The sequence below is a fragment of the Oncorhynchus tshawytscha genome, linkage group LG13, assembly GCF_018296145.1.
Source record: "Oncorhynchus tshawytscha isolate Ot180627B linkage group LG13, Otsh_v2.0, whole genome shotgun sequence".
Classification (NCBI taxonomy): Eukaryota; Metazoa; Chordata; class Actinopteri; order Salmoniformes; family Salmonidae; genus Oncorhynchus; species Oncorhynchus tshawytscha.
Genome location: NC_056441.1, coordinates 16,825,956 through 16,843,690, shown reverse-complemented (window position 1 = coordinate 16,843,690; position 17,735 = coordinate 16,825,956). Strand labels below are relative to the sequence as shown.

Below are 17,735 nucleotides of genomic sequence, written 5' to 3'. Positions count from 1 at the left end.
CCAGAAAAGTTTAACACATATCAATGATCTATTGAAGGCCCGCGTCACGTCTATTTCTTTGTGCACAAGCACTGTTCATTACACACTGTTCTCACCCTGAGATACCAATTAGCAGGTTTAAAGCTTATTTCCTACAATTCTACACATTTGTAAAGCTAATTTTATGTAAATGTTGCCATGTCTGTGTAGTCGTGCTATTTGAGTGACTCGAACATTACAAAACCTATGGGCTAAAAAAAAACGTTAGCTGACGTGCTATTTGAGTGACTCGAACATTACAAAACCTATGGGCTAAAAAAAAAAACGTTAGCTGACGTGCTAGTTGATTTGGACATTTTGGACCAGTTATAAATAGCGCTCTAGTACCGCGTTCACGTGCTAGTCGGCACTAGGAAACTGACATTTCTGACTTGCTAACTGGTTGTAGTTATACAAAAGCCGGGTTCAAATAATAAGCAATTCGGAAATTTCAAAGTTTCCTAGTTCTGACGAGTACAGGCTTGGGAAATTATTTTCCATGGAGGGCCACATTAGAGTATATTCTTGCGATCGCGGGCCAGAATCATATTGCAGGATTATACATCTGTGTTGACAGATATATCTACTGTAAATAACGTCCAGATATGCTACTTATTTTACTTTTTTTTTAACATCCACAGAAATGAACCACATCAATGTTCTCCTTTTGGTAGGTATTTTCATTATTAAATATGCAATGAACTACATGGAGGGAAAAGTACACGGAGAGAATTCATGTTAACTAACGGGTTTGCACAAAAACCCAAGAAAGACTAATGAAATATATACACAGCCTCAGTTTCACAGGTCATGAAATTGTCAACCATCACTTTTATCTCTATAAGGTTATCACTACCCACCCACCGCCTTGCATAATGAAGCAGACAGAAACACGTCCTTATCTGCATCTGTGGTGTCTGCATCCTCTGGCCATCTGTCCTGTGAATATATGCTAACACTGATTGGAAGATTGTGTGAAATGAAATGGCAGTTCTAATTGCTATGTTTTGATCAATTGATTCTGTTAAATGCCACGGTGGTGGTGGCTTTTGATGAACGGTATGACATTTCTGTCATTCGAAGATGACCTATCCATTGCTCAGGCCTCACAGAACCGTTTGTAGCTGTCTTAAGAATGGCAGAGTGTGTGTGTGTGTGTGTGTGTGTTCCTGTGTGTGGTTTAAGTGAGTGTATTGAAGTGTGTGTATACACTATATAAATACTGTGTCATGGAAAACTACAATCACATTGCTCAACTAACGGTGTATTTTAAAGACAGTATTATGAGGATGCAGGTGATCTACAGATTACATATGTATTCTGTATATTAGAGAGAGGACAACCAGTGAGACAGAGGGGCCATCTCTCCCTATATGTGTGCCTAAATGTCTATCCATGCCACCACAGCCCCAGATCCATTGAAAGAAAAATGTTGGCTTCAGCATGTTACATTGATTCTAGCAGTACTTCATACCTATGTACACCCACAATTCTAGAACATACCAAATACAAACATAAAGGATATCTAGCCCCCCAGCCAAAGCCCCTACCTTAACCCCCTGACCCCATCCCAGCTGCCCACACTGAAAGGACTGAGGGGGTCACGTGATCCCGTGCCCCACGCGATAGTACATCCGTTACATAGGGACCGATTGTTTAAGGATTCTGCTTCCATCAACAGAAAAAAACAGAGGGGATAACTTTTTGGAATTCAGCCCAATGGAGTTCTCTTTCATTCTCCTATCTCCCCTCCTCGGCTTGCAACGTCTCTCCTTCTCTCTCTCTCTCTCTCTCTCTCTCTCTCTCTCTCTCTCTCTCTCTCTCTTTCCCTCTACCCTCTCTCCATTTCTCCCCAGAAAGGTAGACGGTTAAGAGCGTACTTTTACTGAAGAAACAAGGTAAGGGACATCCTAAATATATCTATATAATGTTACCTTGATAGAAATGTATAGTTGTGCCAAAGAATAAGTTACTCAACTTAATGGTGAACTGAAGTCTTAAAGGTAAAGACAATGGTGAACTAGTGGTTGACTAAGCCTTGATCAAACACAATTTATTAAGTGCTTGGCAAAAGAGCTAATGTTTAACGCTGCTAGTTGTAAACGTCTATTCCATGACAATGTTTGTTTATTATATTTGGAGCACATGTTCATATATGTTAACAGGTCTCATTTTAAGACTCAGCTACAGTTGAAGTCGGAAGTTTACATACACTTAGATTGGGAGTCATTAAAACTTGTTTTTCAACCACTCCACAAATGTTTTGTTAACAAACTATAGTTTTGGCAAGTCGGTTAGGACATCTACTTCGTGCATGACACAAGTAATTTTTCCAACTATTGTTTACAGACTGATTATTTCAGTTATATTTCACTGCATCATAATTCCAGTGGGTCAGAAGTTTACATACACTAACTAGGCTGAGCTTTTAAACAGCTTGGAAAATTGCAGAAAATGATGTAATGGCTTTAGAAGCTTCTGATAGGCTAATTGACAACTTCAATTGGAGGTGTACCTACCTGTGGATGTATTTCAAAGCCTACCTTCAAACTCAGTGCCTCTTTGCTTGACATTGTGGGAAAATCAAAAGAAATCAGCCAAGACCTCAGAAGAAAATTGTAGACCTCCACAAGTCTGGTTCATTCTTGGGAGCAATTTCCAAACACCTGAAGGTACCATGTTCATCTGGACAAACAATGGCATGCAAGTATAAACACCATGGGACCACGCAGCCGTCATACTGCTCAGGAAGGAGATGCATTCTGTCTCCTAGAGATGAACGTACTTTGGTGCGAAAAGAGCAAAGGACCTATTTTTTTAATTTAACCTTTATTTAACCAGGTAGGCTAGTTGAGAACAAGTTCTAATTTGCAACTGCGACCTGGCCAAGATAAAGCAAAGCAGTGTGACACAGACAACAACACAGAGTTACACATGGAGTAAACAATAAACAAGCCAATGACACAGTAGAAAAAATAAAGTCTATATACAGTGTGTGCAAAAGGCATGAGGAGGTAGGCAATAAATAGGCCATAGGAGCAAATAATTACAATTTAGCAGATTAACACTGGAGTCATAAATGAGCAGATGATGATGTGCAAATAGAGATACTGGTGTGCAAAAGAGCAGAAAAGTAAGTAAAATAAAAACAGTACGGGGATGAGGTAGGTAGATTGGGTGGGCTATTTACAGATGGACTATGTACAGCTGCAGCGATCGGTTAGCTGCTCAGATAGTTGATGTTTAAAGTTGGTGAGGGAAATAAAAGTCTCCAACTTCAGCCAAAAAAATCTTATATATATATATTTTTTTTTGCAATTCGTTCCAGTCACTGGCAGCAGAGAACTGGAAGGAAAGGCGGGCAAATGAGGTGTTGGCTTTGGGGATGACCAGTGAGATAAACCTGCTGGAACTTGTGCTACGGGTGGGTGTTGTTATCGTGACCAGTGAACTGAGATAAGGCGGAGCTTTACCTAGCATAGACTTATGCGCCGACAGAGATGGCCGCCTCGCTTCGCGTTCCTAGGAAACTATGCAGTGTTTTTTTTTTTTTACGTGTTATTCCTTACATTAGTACCCCAGGTCATCTTAGGTTTCATTACATACAGTCGAGAAGAACTACTGAATATAAGATCAGCGTCAACTCACCATCAGTACGACCAAGAATATGTTTTTCGCGACGCGGATCCTGTGTTCTTCCTTTCAACCGGGACAACAGAATGGATCTTATGCGGCGACCCAAAAAAACGACTCCGAAAAAGAGGGAAACGAGGCGGTCTTCTGGTCAGACTCCGGAGACGGGCACATCGTGCACATCGTGCACCACTCCCTAGCATTCTTCTCGCCAATGTCCAGTCTCTTGACAACAAGGTTGATGAAATCCGAGCAAGGGTAGCATTCCAGAGGGACATCAGAGACTGTAACGTTCTTTGCTTCACGGAAACATGGCTCACTGGAGAGACGCTATCCGAGGCGGTGCAGCCAGCGGGTTTCTCCACGCATCGCGCCGACAGAAACAAACATTTTTCTGGTAAGAAGAGGGGCGGGGGCGTATGCCTTATGGCTAACGAGACATGGTGTGACGAAAGAAACATACAGGAACTCAAATCCTTTTGTTCACCTGATTTAGAATTCATCACAATCAAATGTAGACCGCATTATCTACCAAGAGAATTCTCTTCGATTATAATCACAGCCGTATATATCCCCCCCCAAGCAGACACATCGATGGCTCTGAACTAACTTTATTTGACTCTTTGCAAACTGGAATCCATTTATCCGGAGGCTGCATTCATTGTAGCTGGGGATTTTAACAAGGCTAATCTGAAAACAAGACTCCCTAAATTTTATCAGCATATCGATTGCGCAACCAGGGGTGGAAAAACCTTGGATCATTGTTACTCTAACTTCCGCAACGCATATAAGGCCCTGCCCCGCCCTCCTTTCGGAAAAGCTGACCACGACTCCATTTTGTTGATCCCTGCCTACAGACAGAAACTAAAACAAGAGGCTCCCACGCTGAGGTCTGTCCAACGCTGGTCCGACCAAGCTGACTCCACACTCCAAGACTGCTTCCATCACATGGACTGGGATATGTTTCGTATTGCGTCAGATAACAATATTGACGAATACGCTGATTCGGTGTGCGAGTTCATTAGAACGTGCGTTGAAGATGTCGTTCCCATAGCAATGATTAAAACATTCCCTAACCAGAAACCGTGGATTGATGGCAGCATTCGCGTGAAACTGAAAGCGCGAACCACTGCTTTTAATCAGGGCAAGGTGACTGGTAACATGACCGAATACAAACAGTGAGGCTATTCCCTCCGCAAGGCTATCAAACAAGCTAAGCGTCAGTACAGAGACAAAGTAGAATCTCAATTCAACGGCTCAGACACAAGAGGCATGTGGCAGGGTCTACAGTCAATTCTGGACTACAAGAAGAAATCCAGCCCAGTCACGGACCAGGATGTCTTGCTACCAGGCAGACTAAATAACTTTTTTGCCCGCTTTGAGGACAATACAGTGCCACTGACACGGCCTGCAACGAAAACAACTCTCCTTCACTGCAGCCGAGGTGAGTAAGACATTTAAACGTGTTAACCCTCGCAAGGCTGCAGGCCCAGACGGCATCCCCAGCCGCGCCCTCAGAGCATGCGCAGACCAGCTGGCCGGTGTGTTTACGGACATATTCAATCAATCCCTATACCAGTCTGCTGTTCCCACATGCTTCAAGAGGGCCACCATTGTTCCTGTTCCCAAGAAAGCTAAGGTAACTGAGCTAAACGACTACCGCCCCGTAGCACTCACTTCCGTCATCATGAAGTGCTTTGAGAGACTAGTCAAGGACCATATCACCTCCACCCTACCTGACACCCTAGACCCACTCCAATTTGCTTACCGCCCAAATAGGTCCACAGACGATGCAATCTCAACCACACTGCACACTGCCCTAACCCATCTGGACAAGAGGAATACCTATGTGAGAATGCTGTTCATCGACTACAGCTCGGCATTCAACACCATAGTACCCTCCAAGCTCGTCATCAAGCTCGAGACCCTGGGTCTCGACCCCGCCCTGTGCATCTGGGTACTGGACTTCCTGACGGGCCGCCCCTAGGTGGTGAGGGTAGGCAACAACATCTCCACCCCGCTGATCCTCAACACTGGGGCCCCACAAGGGTGTGTTCTGAGCCCTCTCCTGTACTCCCTGTTCACCCACGACTGCGTGGCCACGCACGCCTCCAACTCAATCATCAAGTTTGCGGACGACACAACAGTGGTAGGCTTGATTACCAACAACGACGAGATGGCCTACAGGGAGGAGGTGAGGGCCCTCGGAGTGTGGTGTCAGGAAAATAACCTCACACTCAACGTCAACAAAACTAAGGAGATGATTGTGGACTTCAGGAAACAGCAGAGGGAACACCCCACTATCCACATCGATGGAACAGTAGTGGAGAGGGTAGCAAGTTTTAAGTTCCTCGGCATACACATCACAGACAAACTGAATTGGTCCACTCACACAGACAGCATCGTGAAGCAGGCGCAGCAGCGCCTCTTCAACCTCAGGAGGCTGAAGAAATTCGGCTTGTCACCAAAAGCACTCAAAAACTTCTACAGATGCACAATCGAGAGCATCCTGGCGGGCTGTATCACCGCCTGGTACGGCAACTGCTCCGCCCACAACCGTAAGGCTCTCCAGAGGGTAGTGAGGTCTGCACAACGCATCACCGGGGGCAAACTACCTGCCCTCCAGGACACCTACACCACCCGATGTTACAGGAAGGCCATAAAGATCATCAAGGACATCAACCACCCGAGCCACTGCCTGTTCACCCCGCTATCATCCAGAAGGCGAGGTCAGTACAGGTGCATCAAAGCTGGGACCGAGAGACTGAAAAACAGCTTCTATCTCAAGGCCATCAGACTGTTAAACAGCCACCACTAACATTGAGTGGCTGCTGCCAACACACTGACACTGACACTGACTCAACTCCAGCCACTTTAATAATGGGAATTGATGGGAAATGTAAATATATCACTAGCCACTTTAAACAATGCTACCTTATATAATGTTACTTACCCTACATTATTCATCTCATATGCATACGTATATACTGTACTCTATATCATCGACTGCATCCTTATGTAATACATGTATCACTAGCCACTTTAACTATGCCACTTTGTTTACATACTCATCTCATATGTATATACTGTACTCGATACCATCTACTGTATCTTGCCTATGCTCCTCTGTAACATCACTCATTCATATATCCTTATGTACATATTCTTTATCCCCTTACACTGTGTATAAGACAGTAGTTTTGGAATTGTTAGTTAGATTACTTGTTGGTTATTACTGCATTGTCGGAACTAGAAGCACAAGCATTTCGCTACACTCGCATTAACATCTGCTAACCATGTGTATGTGACAAAGTAAATTTGATTTGATTTGAGATGACCTGCAGCCAGTGGGTCTGGATACGAATATGTAGCGAGGGCCAGCCGACTAGAGCATACAGGTCGCAGTGGTGGGTGGTATAAGGTGATTTGGTAACAAAAAGGATGGCATTATGATAGACTGCATCCAGTTTGCTGAGTAGAGTGTTGGAAGCTATTTTGTAGATGACATCGCCGAAGTCGAGGATCGGTCGGATAGTCAGTTTTACGAGGGTAAGTTTGGCGGCGTGAGTGAAGGAGGCTTTGTTGCGAAATAGAAAGCCGATTCTAGATTTGATTTTGGATTGGAGATGTTTAATATGAGTCTGGAAGGAGAGTTTACAGTCTAGCCAGACACCTAGGTATTTATAGTTGTCCACATATTCTAGGTCGGAACCGTCCTGGGTGGTGATGCTAGTCGGGCAGGCGGGTGTGGGCAGCGAACGGTTGAAAAGCATGCATTTGGTTTTACTAGCGTTTAAGAGCAGTTGGAGGCCACGGAAGGAGTGTTGTATGGTATTTAAGCTCGTTTGGAGGTTAGTTAGTACAGTGTCCAAAAAAGGGCCAGAAGTATACAGAATGGTGTCGTCTGCGTAGAGGTGGATCAGGGAATCGCCCGCAGCAAGAGCGACATCATTGATATATACAGAGAAAAGAGTTGGCCCGAGAATTGAACCCTGTGGTACCCCCATAGAGACGGCCAGAGGTCCGGACAACATGCCCTCCGATTTGTCACATTGAACTCTGTCTGCAAAGTAGTTGGTGAACCAGGCGAGGCAGTCATTAGAAAAACCAAGGCTATTGAGTCTGCCGATAAGAATACAGTGATTGACAGAGTCAAAAGCCTTGGCCAGGTCGATGAAGACGGCTGCACAGTACTGTCTTTTATCGATGGCGGTTATGATATCGTTTATTACCTTGAGCGTGGCTGAGGTGCATCCGTGACCGGCTCGGAAGCCTGATTGCACAGCGGAGAAGGTACGGTGGGGTTCGAAATGGTCAGTGATCTGTTTATTAACTTGGCTTTCGAAGACTTTAGATATGCAGGGCAGGATGGATATAGGTCTGTAACAGTTTGGGTCTAGGGTGTCCCCCCCTTTGAAAAGGGTGATGAGTGCGGCAGCTTTCCAATCTTTAGGGATCTCGGACGATACGAAAGAGAGGTTGAACAGGCTGGTAATAGGGGTTGCAACAATGGCGGCGGATAGTTTTAGAAAGAGAGGGTCCAGAATGTCTAGCCCAGCTGATTTGTACGGGTCCAGGTTTTGCAGCTCTAGCAGAACATCTGCTGTCTGGATTTGGGTGAAGGAGAAGCTGGGGAGGCTTGGGCGAGTAGCTGCAGGGGAGGCGGAGCTGTTGGCCGGAGGTGCTCTTGTTCTCAATGGACTTTACAGTGTCCCAAAACTTTTTGGAGTTAGAGCTATAAGATGCGAATTTCTGCTTGAAAAGCTAGCCTTTGCTTTCTTGACTGACTGCGTTTATTGGTTCCTGACTTCCCTGAACAGTTGCATATCGTGGGGACTCAGCATATTTGGGAACTCCTTCAAGACTGTTGGATAAGCATTCCAGGTGAAGTTGGTTGAGAGAATGCCAAGCGTGTGCAAAGCTGTCATCAAGACAAGGGTAGCTACTTTGAAGAATCTAAAATATATTTTGATTTGTATAACACTTTTTTGGTTACTACATGATTCCACGTGTTCTTTCATAGTTTTGATGTATTCACAATTTTTCTACAATGTAGAAAATAGTAAAATTGAAGGAAAACCCTGCAATGAGTAGTTTTGACTGGTACTGTATATGATTTGAGATCATTGCTACTCAGCGATTTGTACTTTGTCTTTTCGATTTTGTTGTCCACTGTCACCATGTCACACTTTTCCCCAGTGTCAGGACAAGTACTAAACTTATTAATGTTTCTATTGAAGTTTGCATCACAGTGTTTTGTCTTTGGCTACGCCGGATTAAGTGATATGACATGCTATTCTATAAAATAATTTCTCCGTAATTAATATTACCTGATTGAGCTAATCATGTAAATTTAATTAACTAGAGAGTCGGGCACCACAAAATAATATTTATAGAGCTATTATCTTCCGAATAAACTCTTAAAGACCTAGTAATATTTTACATCAATAGCCGTCAATATTAATCGTCATCTTAATTCAGTCTCATCTGAAAGTGGTAAATTCTTTGTTATCTCCACGAACCCTGGCTCACAAGTTGAATCAGCTATGCAAAATTGAGTTTAATAATTTATTTACTAAATACCTAATTAATCACACAGAATTACACATACACATAATTAAATCATAACTTGATTACAAATGATGTCATAAAGGAAAACGTCCCTAGCGAGCGGAACAGATATGACAGCTTGTTACACAAAAGAAAAGGGGCTGGGTTTGAGTGAAAGAGCGGGAAGACTGAGGAACAATGGGAAGAAGCTGTGCTATCGTAAATACAGTATCTTATGTATTCTAAATTACCGCCCATTTGGAAAAGGAAAATGCAATAAATATTTACTCTGAGCTGCGCTTCGGTAGGTTGGTGGTAGATGGGAGGCCGTGTTGCCCAACCGAGTCCTTTGAAGATAGTCTCTGGTTGTCAATTGGATACCTTGTAGTAACGTCGTTGGGTGATAGACGGGATACTCTGTCTGTTCCTTCCTAGCCCACGTTTGCATCTGCTGTTGCTAACTCAACGGCTAGGAGGTATCACTTCTGTAGTGAATAAGAGTTCAAAGTTCATACCATTCGCAACCAAAGCTCACGCTGATGTTAGCTTCGTTCTGTAGTTATTATCTGAACCATTCTGACATAGGACCGTCGTCCTCACGTCCTCGGAACAGGAAGCTATATTGTCGTAAAGGGCTTATATAGGAAGGGAGAGGAGGGCGTGCTTGAAACATTTTATAGCCCATGTCCCTTCACAGGGGTGGGCCACTGATTGAGCAGAGCCCTATCTTATGAAAACCCAAATCTCACATTTTAGAAGCTAAAATCACATTTCATCCCATCACGAATAATTTAATATTCAAACATTTGAAATTGAACAACAATTCCATGTGAATCCGATAACTCTGATGTGTAGACTTTCCACTGTTTAGTTTATGTCATCTTATCATTGATGAGAATGTCTCAGATGACAACCGAACTGACATCATATTCATTAAGTACCACCGCATATGTTCCATTTGTTGGATTACCAGAATATAGTTCATTTCCCCCCACCTTCTGATGTTCCCAGATTCTCTATGTTATTCAAGGGTTTTGCAAATGTAACCTCAGTAGGGTGGAGAGAGGAAAAAGGGGGGGAAGAGATATTTATGACTGTCAAAAACCTACCCCCCAGGCCAACGTCATGACAACAGCATGGAATAATGAGTGTGTGCTATAAAGATCATATCATACAGATACAGGTTTCTAACTCCCTCATCTCCTCCCCAGTATCAGTACAGGTGTGTCTAACTCCCTCATCTCCCCCCCAGTATCAGTACAGGTGTGTCTAACTCCCTCATCTCCTCCCCAGTATCAGTACAGGTGTGTCTAACTCCCTCATCTCCTCCCCAGTATCAGTACAGGTGTGTCTAACTCCCTCATCTCCTCCCCAGTATCAGTACAGGTGTGTCTAACTCCCTCATCTCCTCCCCAGTATCAGTACAGGTGTGTCTAACTCCCTCATCTCCTCCCCAGTATCAGTACAGGTGTGTCTAACTCCCTCATCTCCTCCCCAGTATCAGTACAGGTGTGTCTAACTCCCACATCTTCTCCCCTGTATCAGTACAGGTGTGTCTAACTCCCTCATCTCCTCCCCAATATCAGGAGCTATGAGGTGACCATTGCAAACTGAGTGTCCATCTGTCATATAATCCAGGTGTGTTTATCCCTCCTCTTCCCGTGCAGTATCAGGTACCACGCAGCAGCCACAGCAGCATCTCTCAGGATGCATAGCTTCATGGGCGGGGGCCTATTCTGTGCAATGGTGGGGAACATCCTGCTGGTGGTCTCAATGGCAACAGACTACTGGATGCAGTACCGCCTGTCAGGCAGCTTCGCCCACCAGGGCCTGTGGAGGTACTGCATGTCGGGCAAATGTTACATGCAGACGGACAGCATCGGTGAGACCACACACCATCGAGGGGTCAGGGGATGGAAGGATATAGATTATATACAGAGGGATAGCAATGACCACCTGATTTAAATGAGTTGGTCTGATGGAAGGGAAGGTCTAAGTGCATCCATTCACTGGCAGAAACGTAATAAATGGTTGCTTTACTTGACATGATAGAGACCTGTTGCTGAGAATGTCGGGCCAGTAATCAAAAGGTTGCTGGTTAAAATCTCTGAGCCACTAGGTGAAAAATATGTTGATGTGCCTGTGAGCAAGGCACTTAAACCTAGTTGCTCTGGATAAGAGAGTGTGCTAAATGTTCAAATGTTGACTTGAACATGAGGAGAAATGTTACAAAAGGGTACCACCTAGTGTCTGGGCATGACACTACAATACCATTCATTTTCACTCTTGGCTGGAAGAAGGGATGCATTTGACAAAGGCCTCTGTTATGTCACCCTGCACACCTCTTTCACTATTGCCCTCTAGCGTACTGGAATGCCACCCGGGCCTTAATGATCCTGTCCGGGATGTCGTGCTTCGCGGGCATCATTGCGGGCATCCTCTCCTTTGCCCACTTCTCCGCCTTCGAGAGGTTCAACCGCTCCTTCGCTGCAGGGATCATGTTTTTCATCTCCAGTGAGTCTCATATCACACACACACACACACACACACACACACACACACACACACACACACACACACACACACACACACACACTAGTTTTGTGCAGTATTTTCACCTCTTATATCCCCCTTCCTTCTCCCAGCTTTATTTGTTCTGCTGGCGATGGCCATCTACACGGGTGTGACAGTGAACTTCCTGGGCAAGCGCTTCGGTGACTGGCGTTTCTCTTGGTCTTACATATTGGGCTGGGTGGCACTGCTCATGACCTTCTTTGCAGGTAATAACTGACACACAGGATCAATCACAGTACTCAACCAACCCAGTCCAAAAACAATCAACCCTTAAGTCTCCCAGTGTTAGCAGATCTGAAGAGACCAGATTGTTAAAAGCAATATGGTGATGGTTTTTCCATAGCCTTCCAATGGGTTAGGGGAGCCTGGCTGCATCATATTACTGACGCCTATCTGGATCCATCAAACCTGATTGAGGGGTAGTGGCTGAAGGGAGGGTATGTCTACAGCTGGATTCTGATGCAATGTCCATTGTCCATTAACCTGTACGTGCTCTGTGTGTTCCAGGGATATTTTACATGTGTGCCTACAGAATGCATGAATGTAGGACAGGGGGCGGCCCTACACGCTAGAGAGAAAGACACAGCAAGATACACAAACTGTTTTTAAAAAGAGGACCATTTTACACTGAATGAATGACCATGTTTATCCAGAGGCCAACATATGACAGAAAGCCTTTGCGACTGCATGGGCCTCCATTCCCTGATGTTTCCAATGGATTTCCTGGATAAATAAAGGATTGATTTGGAAAAAATACAACAGCTTTCTGCCATACACATGAAAGGAACATTTACGAGAATGATAATGCATTTATTTATAAAGTCAATATGACTCATTTCATTAACTATTTGCAGTTAACAGGAGAATATGTTTCAAAATGGCTGACACGGCAAGGGTTATGATATCTCCGTAGTGCCTTTTTCAAAAGCAAGATGACAACAGGCTTTTTGTATATGCAAATGTGTTGTAGTTTTGATAAGGAATATGGGCAGCAATGCTGACTTTACAATTTCTCATATTTTCAATAAACTTCCTCTCTAAATGTTTTGTTGCCTCTAAGTTGATCCTTAATGCAAGGTCCACCTTTCAATGGCTCATTTTCCTTATTTTACATCACTTTCTGAGAAGAGGTTTTAGTTAGGGGTTGTTTTAGTGTGGATAGCCGTCTTATACGTGATGCACACAAAGTTATACCACAAGATGGCGGCACTAAACCAGTTTACATGAGCAGGGCTTTGCACATAGTGCTAGATGAGTTGCTTCTGTTGCCTGGGAAATCCCATAGCCAAAGCTACCGGATGATGGTGAAAGAGGACCACACCTTGCAACAGGTAAAGATTTGTCATACATTGTGGATATTATTTTCCTTGTCTATATCTACCACAATGAATCATGTTTTTACTCTCCCAGAGGCGCAGAGTTAAAGAGTGGGCCCAAGGTGGCCCCAGACACAAGCTAAAACCTGAAACCTCCAGGACATATCAAGATGCTTTTTATAGTTGAGATTAAGTTTATAAATTGCTTGGCTGGGCTGATGAGACAGTGGATTGCGCAGTCAGATGGAAAATAGTAAATTGACATTTTAACATCATAGATTTACCCTGTGGTATTACTGGAATAGGCACCAGCTGGAATGGGGTTTTAACCAATCAGCATTCAGGATTAGACCCACGTCAGCCACCTGTTGTATAATCTGTAATAATGAAAGTATTGCACAACCAAGTGGAAAACAATACATCAAGGTAAAGTCCAGAAGGTTTCTCAGGGGGATCACTAGGGCTACATGAACTGGCATGATGTCAACAGTCTGACAGGAGATAAGAAACCCACACGCTGAGTGAAGCCAGTCACCTTTATTTCACAGCTTAGTTGTTTGTGATAAAGGGCTTCCCCCGAACCCCAGCCCTCATCCTGTGGAAACTCCTATTGTCCTTTACGGCTGTTGACGTCTTCAAGAATATTTTTTGTTTAGCCTATCTACTGAAGGAACACGGGGGGGCACAGACAATGAGAGAAGAATGGGCTAGAATGTGAGGAAGAACAGAATGTGACGGATAATTCCTGGACCACCGGGGTGGGGTGGCAACATGTTCTTTCCAATGCTGAGTCCATAATCACAGCTTCCTCCTCGACAGAGATATTTGGCAATTGTCATCATCTGGAAGGGAATGTAACAGTAAGCGTTGAGGTAATGGGTGATTGGGCTATTCCTGAACCACAAACCATGACAGAAATGTAAATACATAGTCGCCAAATGCATAACTCTGTCCAAATTTCCTTACTTGGTGCCTTTGGCATCCTTACTTGGCCCCCTTGGTCCACACAGTGTACTGTTCTGGACAGATGTATTCAATGCCAGTAACAGTGAATCTGGACAAGCAAATATGTCATCAGTGCCGCACTGAAAAATATTTTGCTTAAAGCTTACTTTTATTTAATTATTTTTACTGCGTCATGGATACCATAGTGTCTTCATAAAACCAATAACAGTGACAGCAAAACAGGTTGTCTGCAAACAGAGGGTACATTTGGGGATAGTTCTCCACCATCACGTTGTTCTAGAGAGTCACAAGTGGATGCTATCTGTACTCTTTGACGGTATTACACATAGATTTGTTTGTGTGACTGAATGTTTGTCTGGGATTCTCTACTTGCACATTCATCTTCTGCACATCTATTCACTCCAGTATTTAATTGGAATATTGTAATAACTTCCCCACCATTGACTAATTATTTGTCTTACCTCCCTTATCTCACCTCATTTGCACACACTGTATATAGACTTTTTTCTACTGTATCATTGACTGTATGTTTGTTTATTCCATGTGTAACTCTGTGTTGTTGTATGTGTCGAACTGCTTTGCTTTAGCTTGGCCAGGTCGCAGTTGTAAATGAGAACTTGTTCTCAACTAGCCTACCTGGTTAAATAAAAGTGAAATAAAATAAATCAATAAAAATTATGGTCTGAAGGTTGTTTGCCAACCTACTGATCAAATTCCTCTTCTTTTTGTTGGCTGAACTCACTCACTCACGCACGCACGCACGCACGCACGCACGCACGCACGCAAGCTTGAACAATGAAACGCGCGCACACAAGCACGCACCCACCAAACACGCATGGCATGCACAGAGAACCATGAGGATGTTGGAAAGGCTATGGTGATGAGCTTTCCTCATACAGCAGCATCACAACTCAGTTAAAGTACTTACAAATAAGTAAATGAAAGTTATCATATAACCACTGTGGGCACACCAAAAAGTATTTTATTTGGGTTTCACACTAGGTTATACATGATCAATCGATACATTCTCAGTCTGCAGTGGAAGAATTGTTTGCAAGGTCAAAAACCTTGGACATAACTCCAGGAAACTTTGGCAATAAAGGCATCACATGCCGTCAGAGACCAGCCTCTCGGTCGGTCTCTGTCTGAGGTATGGCTAGTCAGACTGGGCCGATGACACCTGGTTGTGTAGAAAGTCAAAGCAGTCCATAATCCTGATTGTGTAGACCTGCAATTATTATTCTCAATTATTATTATATTTTATTATTATTCCCAGTTCAAAAGAAGAGATCCTCTTTCTCCAAATGAGGGTAAGCTATAGCTTCATAGACAGATGTTCAGACAGCGTGTATACACATGGTCACATATGGATGCAGCCAGGTCACCCGCAATATAAGTCCGTATTCGACGTCCATCCATGTTTGAGGACGTCTAGAGATAATGTGGAAACCGGTCACCACGGGCAACAGTGAGCGCTGTTACCTTCAAATAGGTTTTGGTTTTGCTAGGGTGTTGTGGATGGGTGTAAGCATCTGCCTCTGATTCCAAAGGTTGCAAGTTTGAATCCAGTGATAGAAAGTTATTTTTGTTTTAAGCCTATCCCAAACCCTTACCTTAAAAAACTTTATTTTTTTTCCGCCTAAAATGACATACCCAAATCTAACTGCCTGTAGGATATGCATATTCTTGATTCCATTTGAAAGGAAACACTTTGAAGTTTGTGGAAATGTGAAATTACTGTAGGAGACTATAACACATTAGATCTGGTAAAAGACAATACAAAGAAAAAAACATGCGTTTTTTTAGTTTTTAGTTTGTTCCACTATCTTTGAAATGCAAGAGAAAGACCACAATGTATTATTCAAGTTTAGGCACAATTTAGATTTTGGCCACTAGATGGCAGCAGTGTATGTGCAAAGTTTTAGACAATGAACCATTGCATTTCTGTTCAAAATGTTGTATCAAGTCTGCCCAAATGTGCCTGGTTTATTGATACATTTTCAATTGTGCACTCTCCTCAAACAATAGCATGGTATTATTTCACTGTAATAGCTACTGTAAATTGGACAGTGTAGTTAGATTAACAAGAATTTAAGCTTTCTGCTCATATCAGATATAGCTATGTCCTGGGAAATTGTCTTGTTACTTACAACCTCATGCTAATCACATTAGCGCACGTTAGCTCAACTGTCCCGTGGGGGGAGGTCACCTATCCTGTAGAGGTTTTAACGATTCAGAGTTAATGCCTAAGACTTCGGTGTTAAGGCATAAAGTTAACGCTAACCTTACAAATTCAGAGTTAATGCCTAAACTTAACCTTAAACACTTCAAAATTTGATATTTGTGAAACATGGATGAATGTCCAATTCTGACCTGAGACTGTGAGAGACATGTACAAGCAGGTACACACACAGGCATGCAAATACACACACACACACACACACACACACACACACACACACACACACACACACACACACACACACACACACACACACACACACACACACACACACACACACACACACACACACACACACACACACACACACACACACACACACACACACACACACACACACACAACTGACTCTCACGCAAAGTATAAGAGTTCCATAACCCTCCTGTATTTTTGTCCCTGAATTGTGTCTGTCTGGTGGTGGAGTGAGCTGACACAGCACGGTCCTATACAAATTGTCCCCATCCCACCCTTGTCCCTCACTCGTCCCATGGGCCTCTCTGTGCCCCCACCCATACCCCCACCCTCTACCCCACTCTCCCCCAGTGTGGCCCCCTTCGTCCCAACAGAGGAGTGCCAACAGCTCCCAAAACTAAATGCCTGCTGTCCTCTGACCATTTTCTCTCTCTGACTACACTTGTTTATGAATTATATTTCCAGACACTACTAGTTACTTTTTCTTTTGCATTTCTTTAAATGTGAAAACGTTTGCCAAGACAATGCTTCAACTCTTTTTCCGAACGGAAATCAACAGTTGACATGAACAAACAATTTCATATCCTTTTTTTCTACATTTTGACTCTGCTGCTGGTTACATTTGTATTATGTTGGGTATTGTGTTCCACTATTAGACAATGAGTCATACATGGATGGTTGTTTTAAGATACTTTATTGTGCCACACAAGGGAAAACTATAGTGGTGTGAACTTAGTCCACACAATACACGAGACAGAGAGATAATAATAAACATTGCACAGAAAATATATAATTTACACATCTTGCCGCATCATAAATAAAGTATATGTATCACTGAATATGAAGTGATTCATTGACTTTGAATACACAACTTCTGACAGGGGATCTGTACATGTTTTGAGGGTGTTTTTGAAGGACAGTCTGGTAGTATAAGATGTTTGGTTGGTTGAGTGAGTGAGTGAGTGAGTGAGTGAGTGAGTGAGTGAGTGAGTGAGCGGTCTTCAATGTCAGAGTAATTGTACTAGATGAATACCATCCAAAATGGCTGACAGACGAAGATCTTGTTGATGACCAAGATGTCATAACTCATTATTTGTCCATGGAGAGTGTGTTGTACCCCTTATCCACATACATCTTTTCATTTTAGTATCCCACAAGGATCTTCTGTCGACGGATCTTGACACCTTGGGCAGACTAAACATGGAACCCAGTGAATCGCACTCAGGAGTCACTCAAACTGAAAA

General features: G+C 43.3%; 1 protein-coding gene across 3 annotated transcripts; it reads left to right on the top strand.

Moving 5' to 3' along the window:
• The first annotated feature begins 37 nt into the window (after positions 1-37).
• LOC112264387 (lens fiber membrane intrinsic protein) lies at positions 38-12,821 on the top strand. 3 transcript variants are annotated; one of them, XM_024440962.2, is made up of 7 exons: positions 44-115; positions 660-688; positions 1,879-1,916; positions 10,869-11,083; positions 11,566-11,715; positions 11,847-11,981; positions 12,283-12,821. In XM_024440962.2, exons 4-7 carry the CDS (start codon positions 10,909-10,911, stop codon positions 12,345-12,347), a joined length of 525 nt encoding a protein of 174 aa, XP_024296730.1. In that variant the 5' UTR covers positions 44-115; positions 660-688; positions 1,879-1,916; positions 10,869-10,908; the 3' UTR covers positions 12,348-12,821. The 3 variants fall into 3 exon arrangements, with proteins under 3 accessions (XP_042151188.1, XP_024296730.1, XP_024296729.1); XM_042295254.1 differs by lacking the exon at positions 1,879-1,916 and having other exon boundaries at positions 38-115; XM_024440961.2 differs by lacking the exons at positions 44-115; positions 660-688 and having other exon boundaries at positions 1,574-1,916.
• Positions 12,822-17,735: the final 4,914 nt, after the last annotated feature.

Coding starts and splice junctions, on each gene's coding strand:
- LOC112264387 (XM_042295254.1), top strand. Junction 11,084..11,565: donor CATGCAGACGGACAGCATCG/GTGAGACCACAC, acceptor ATTGCCCTCTAG/CGTACTGGAATGCCACCCGG. Junction 11,716..11,846: donor GATCATGTTTTTCATCTCCA/GTGAGTCTCATA, acceptor TCCTTCTCCCAG/CTTTATTTGTTCTGCTGGCG.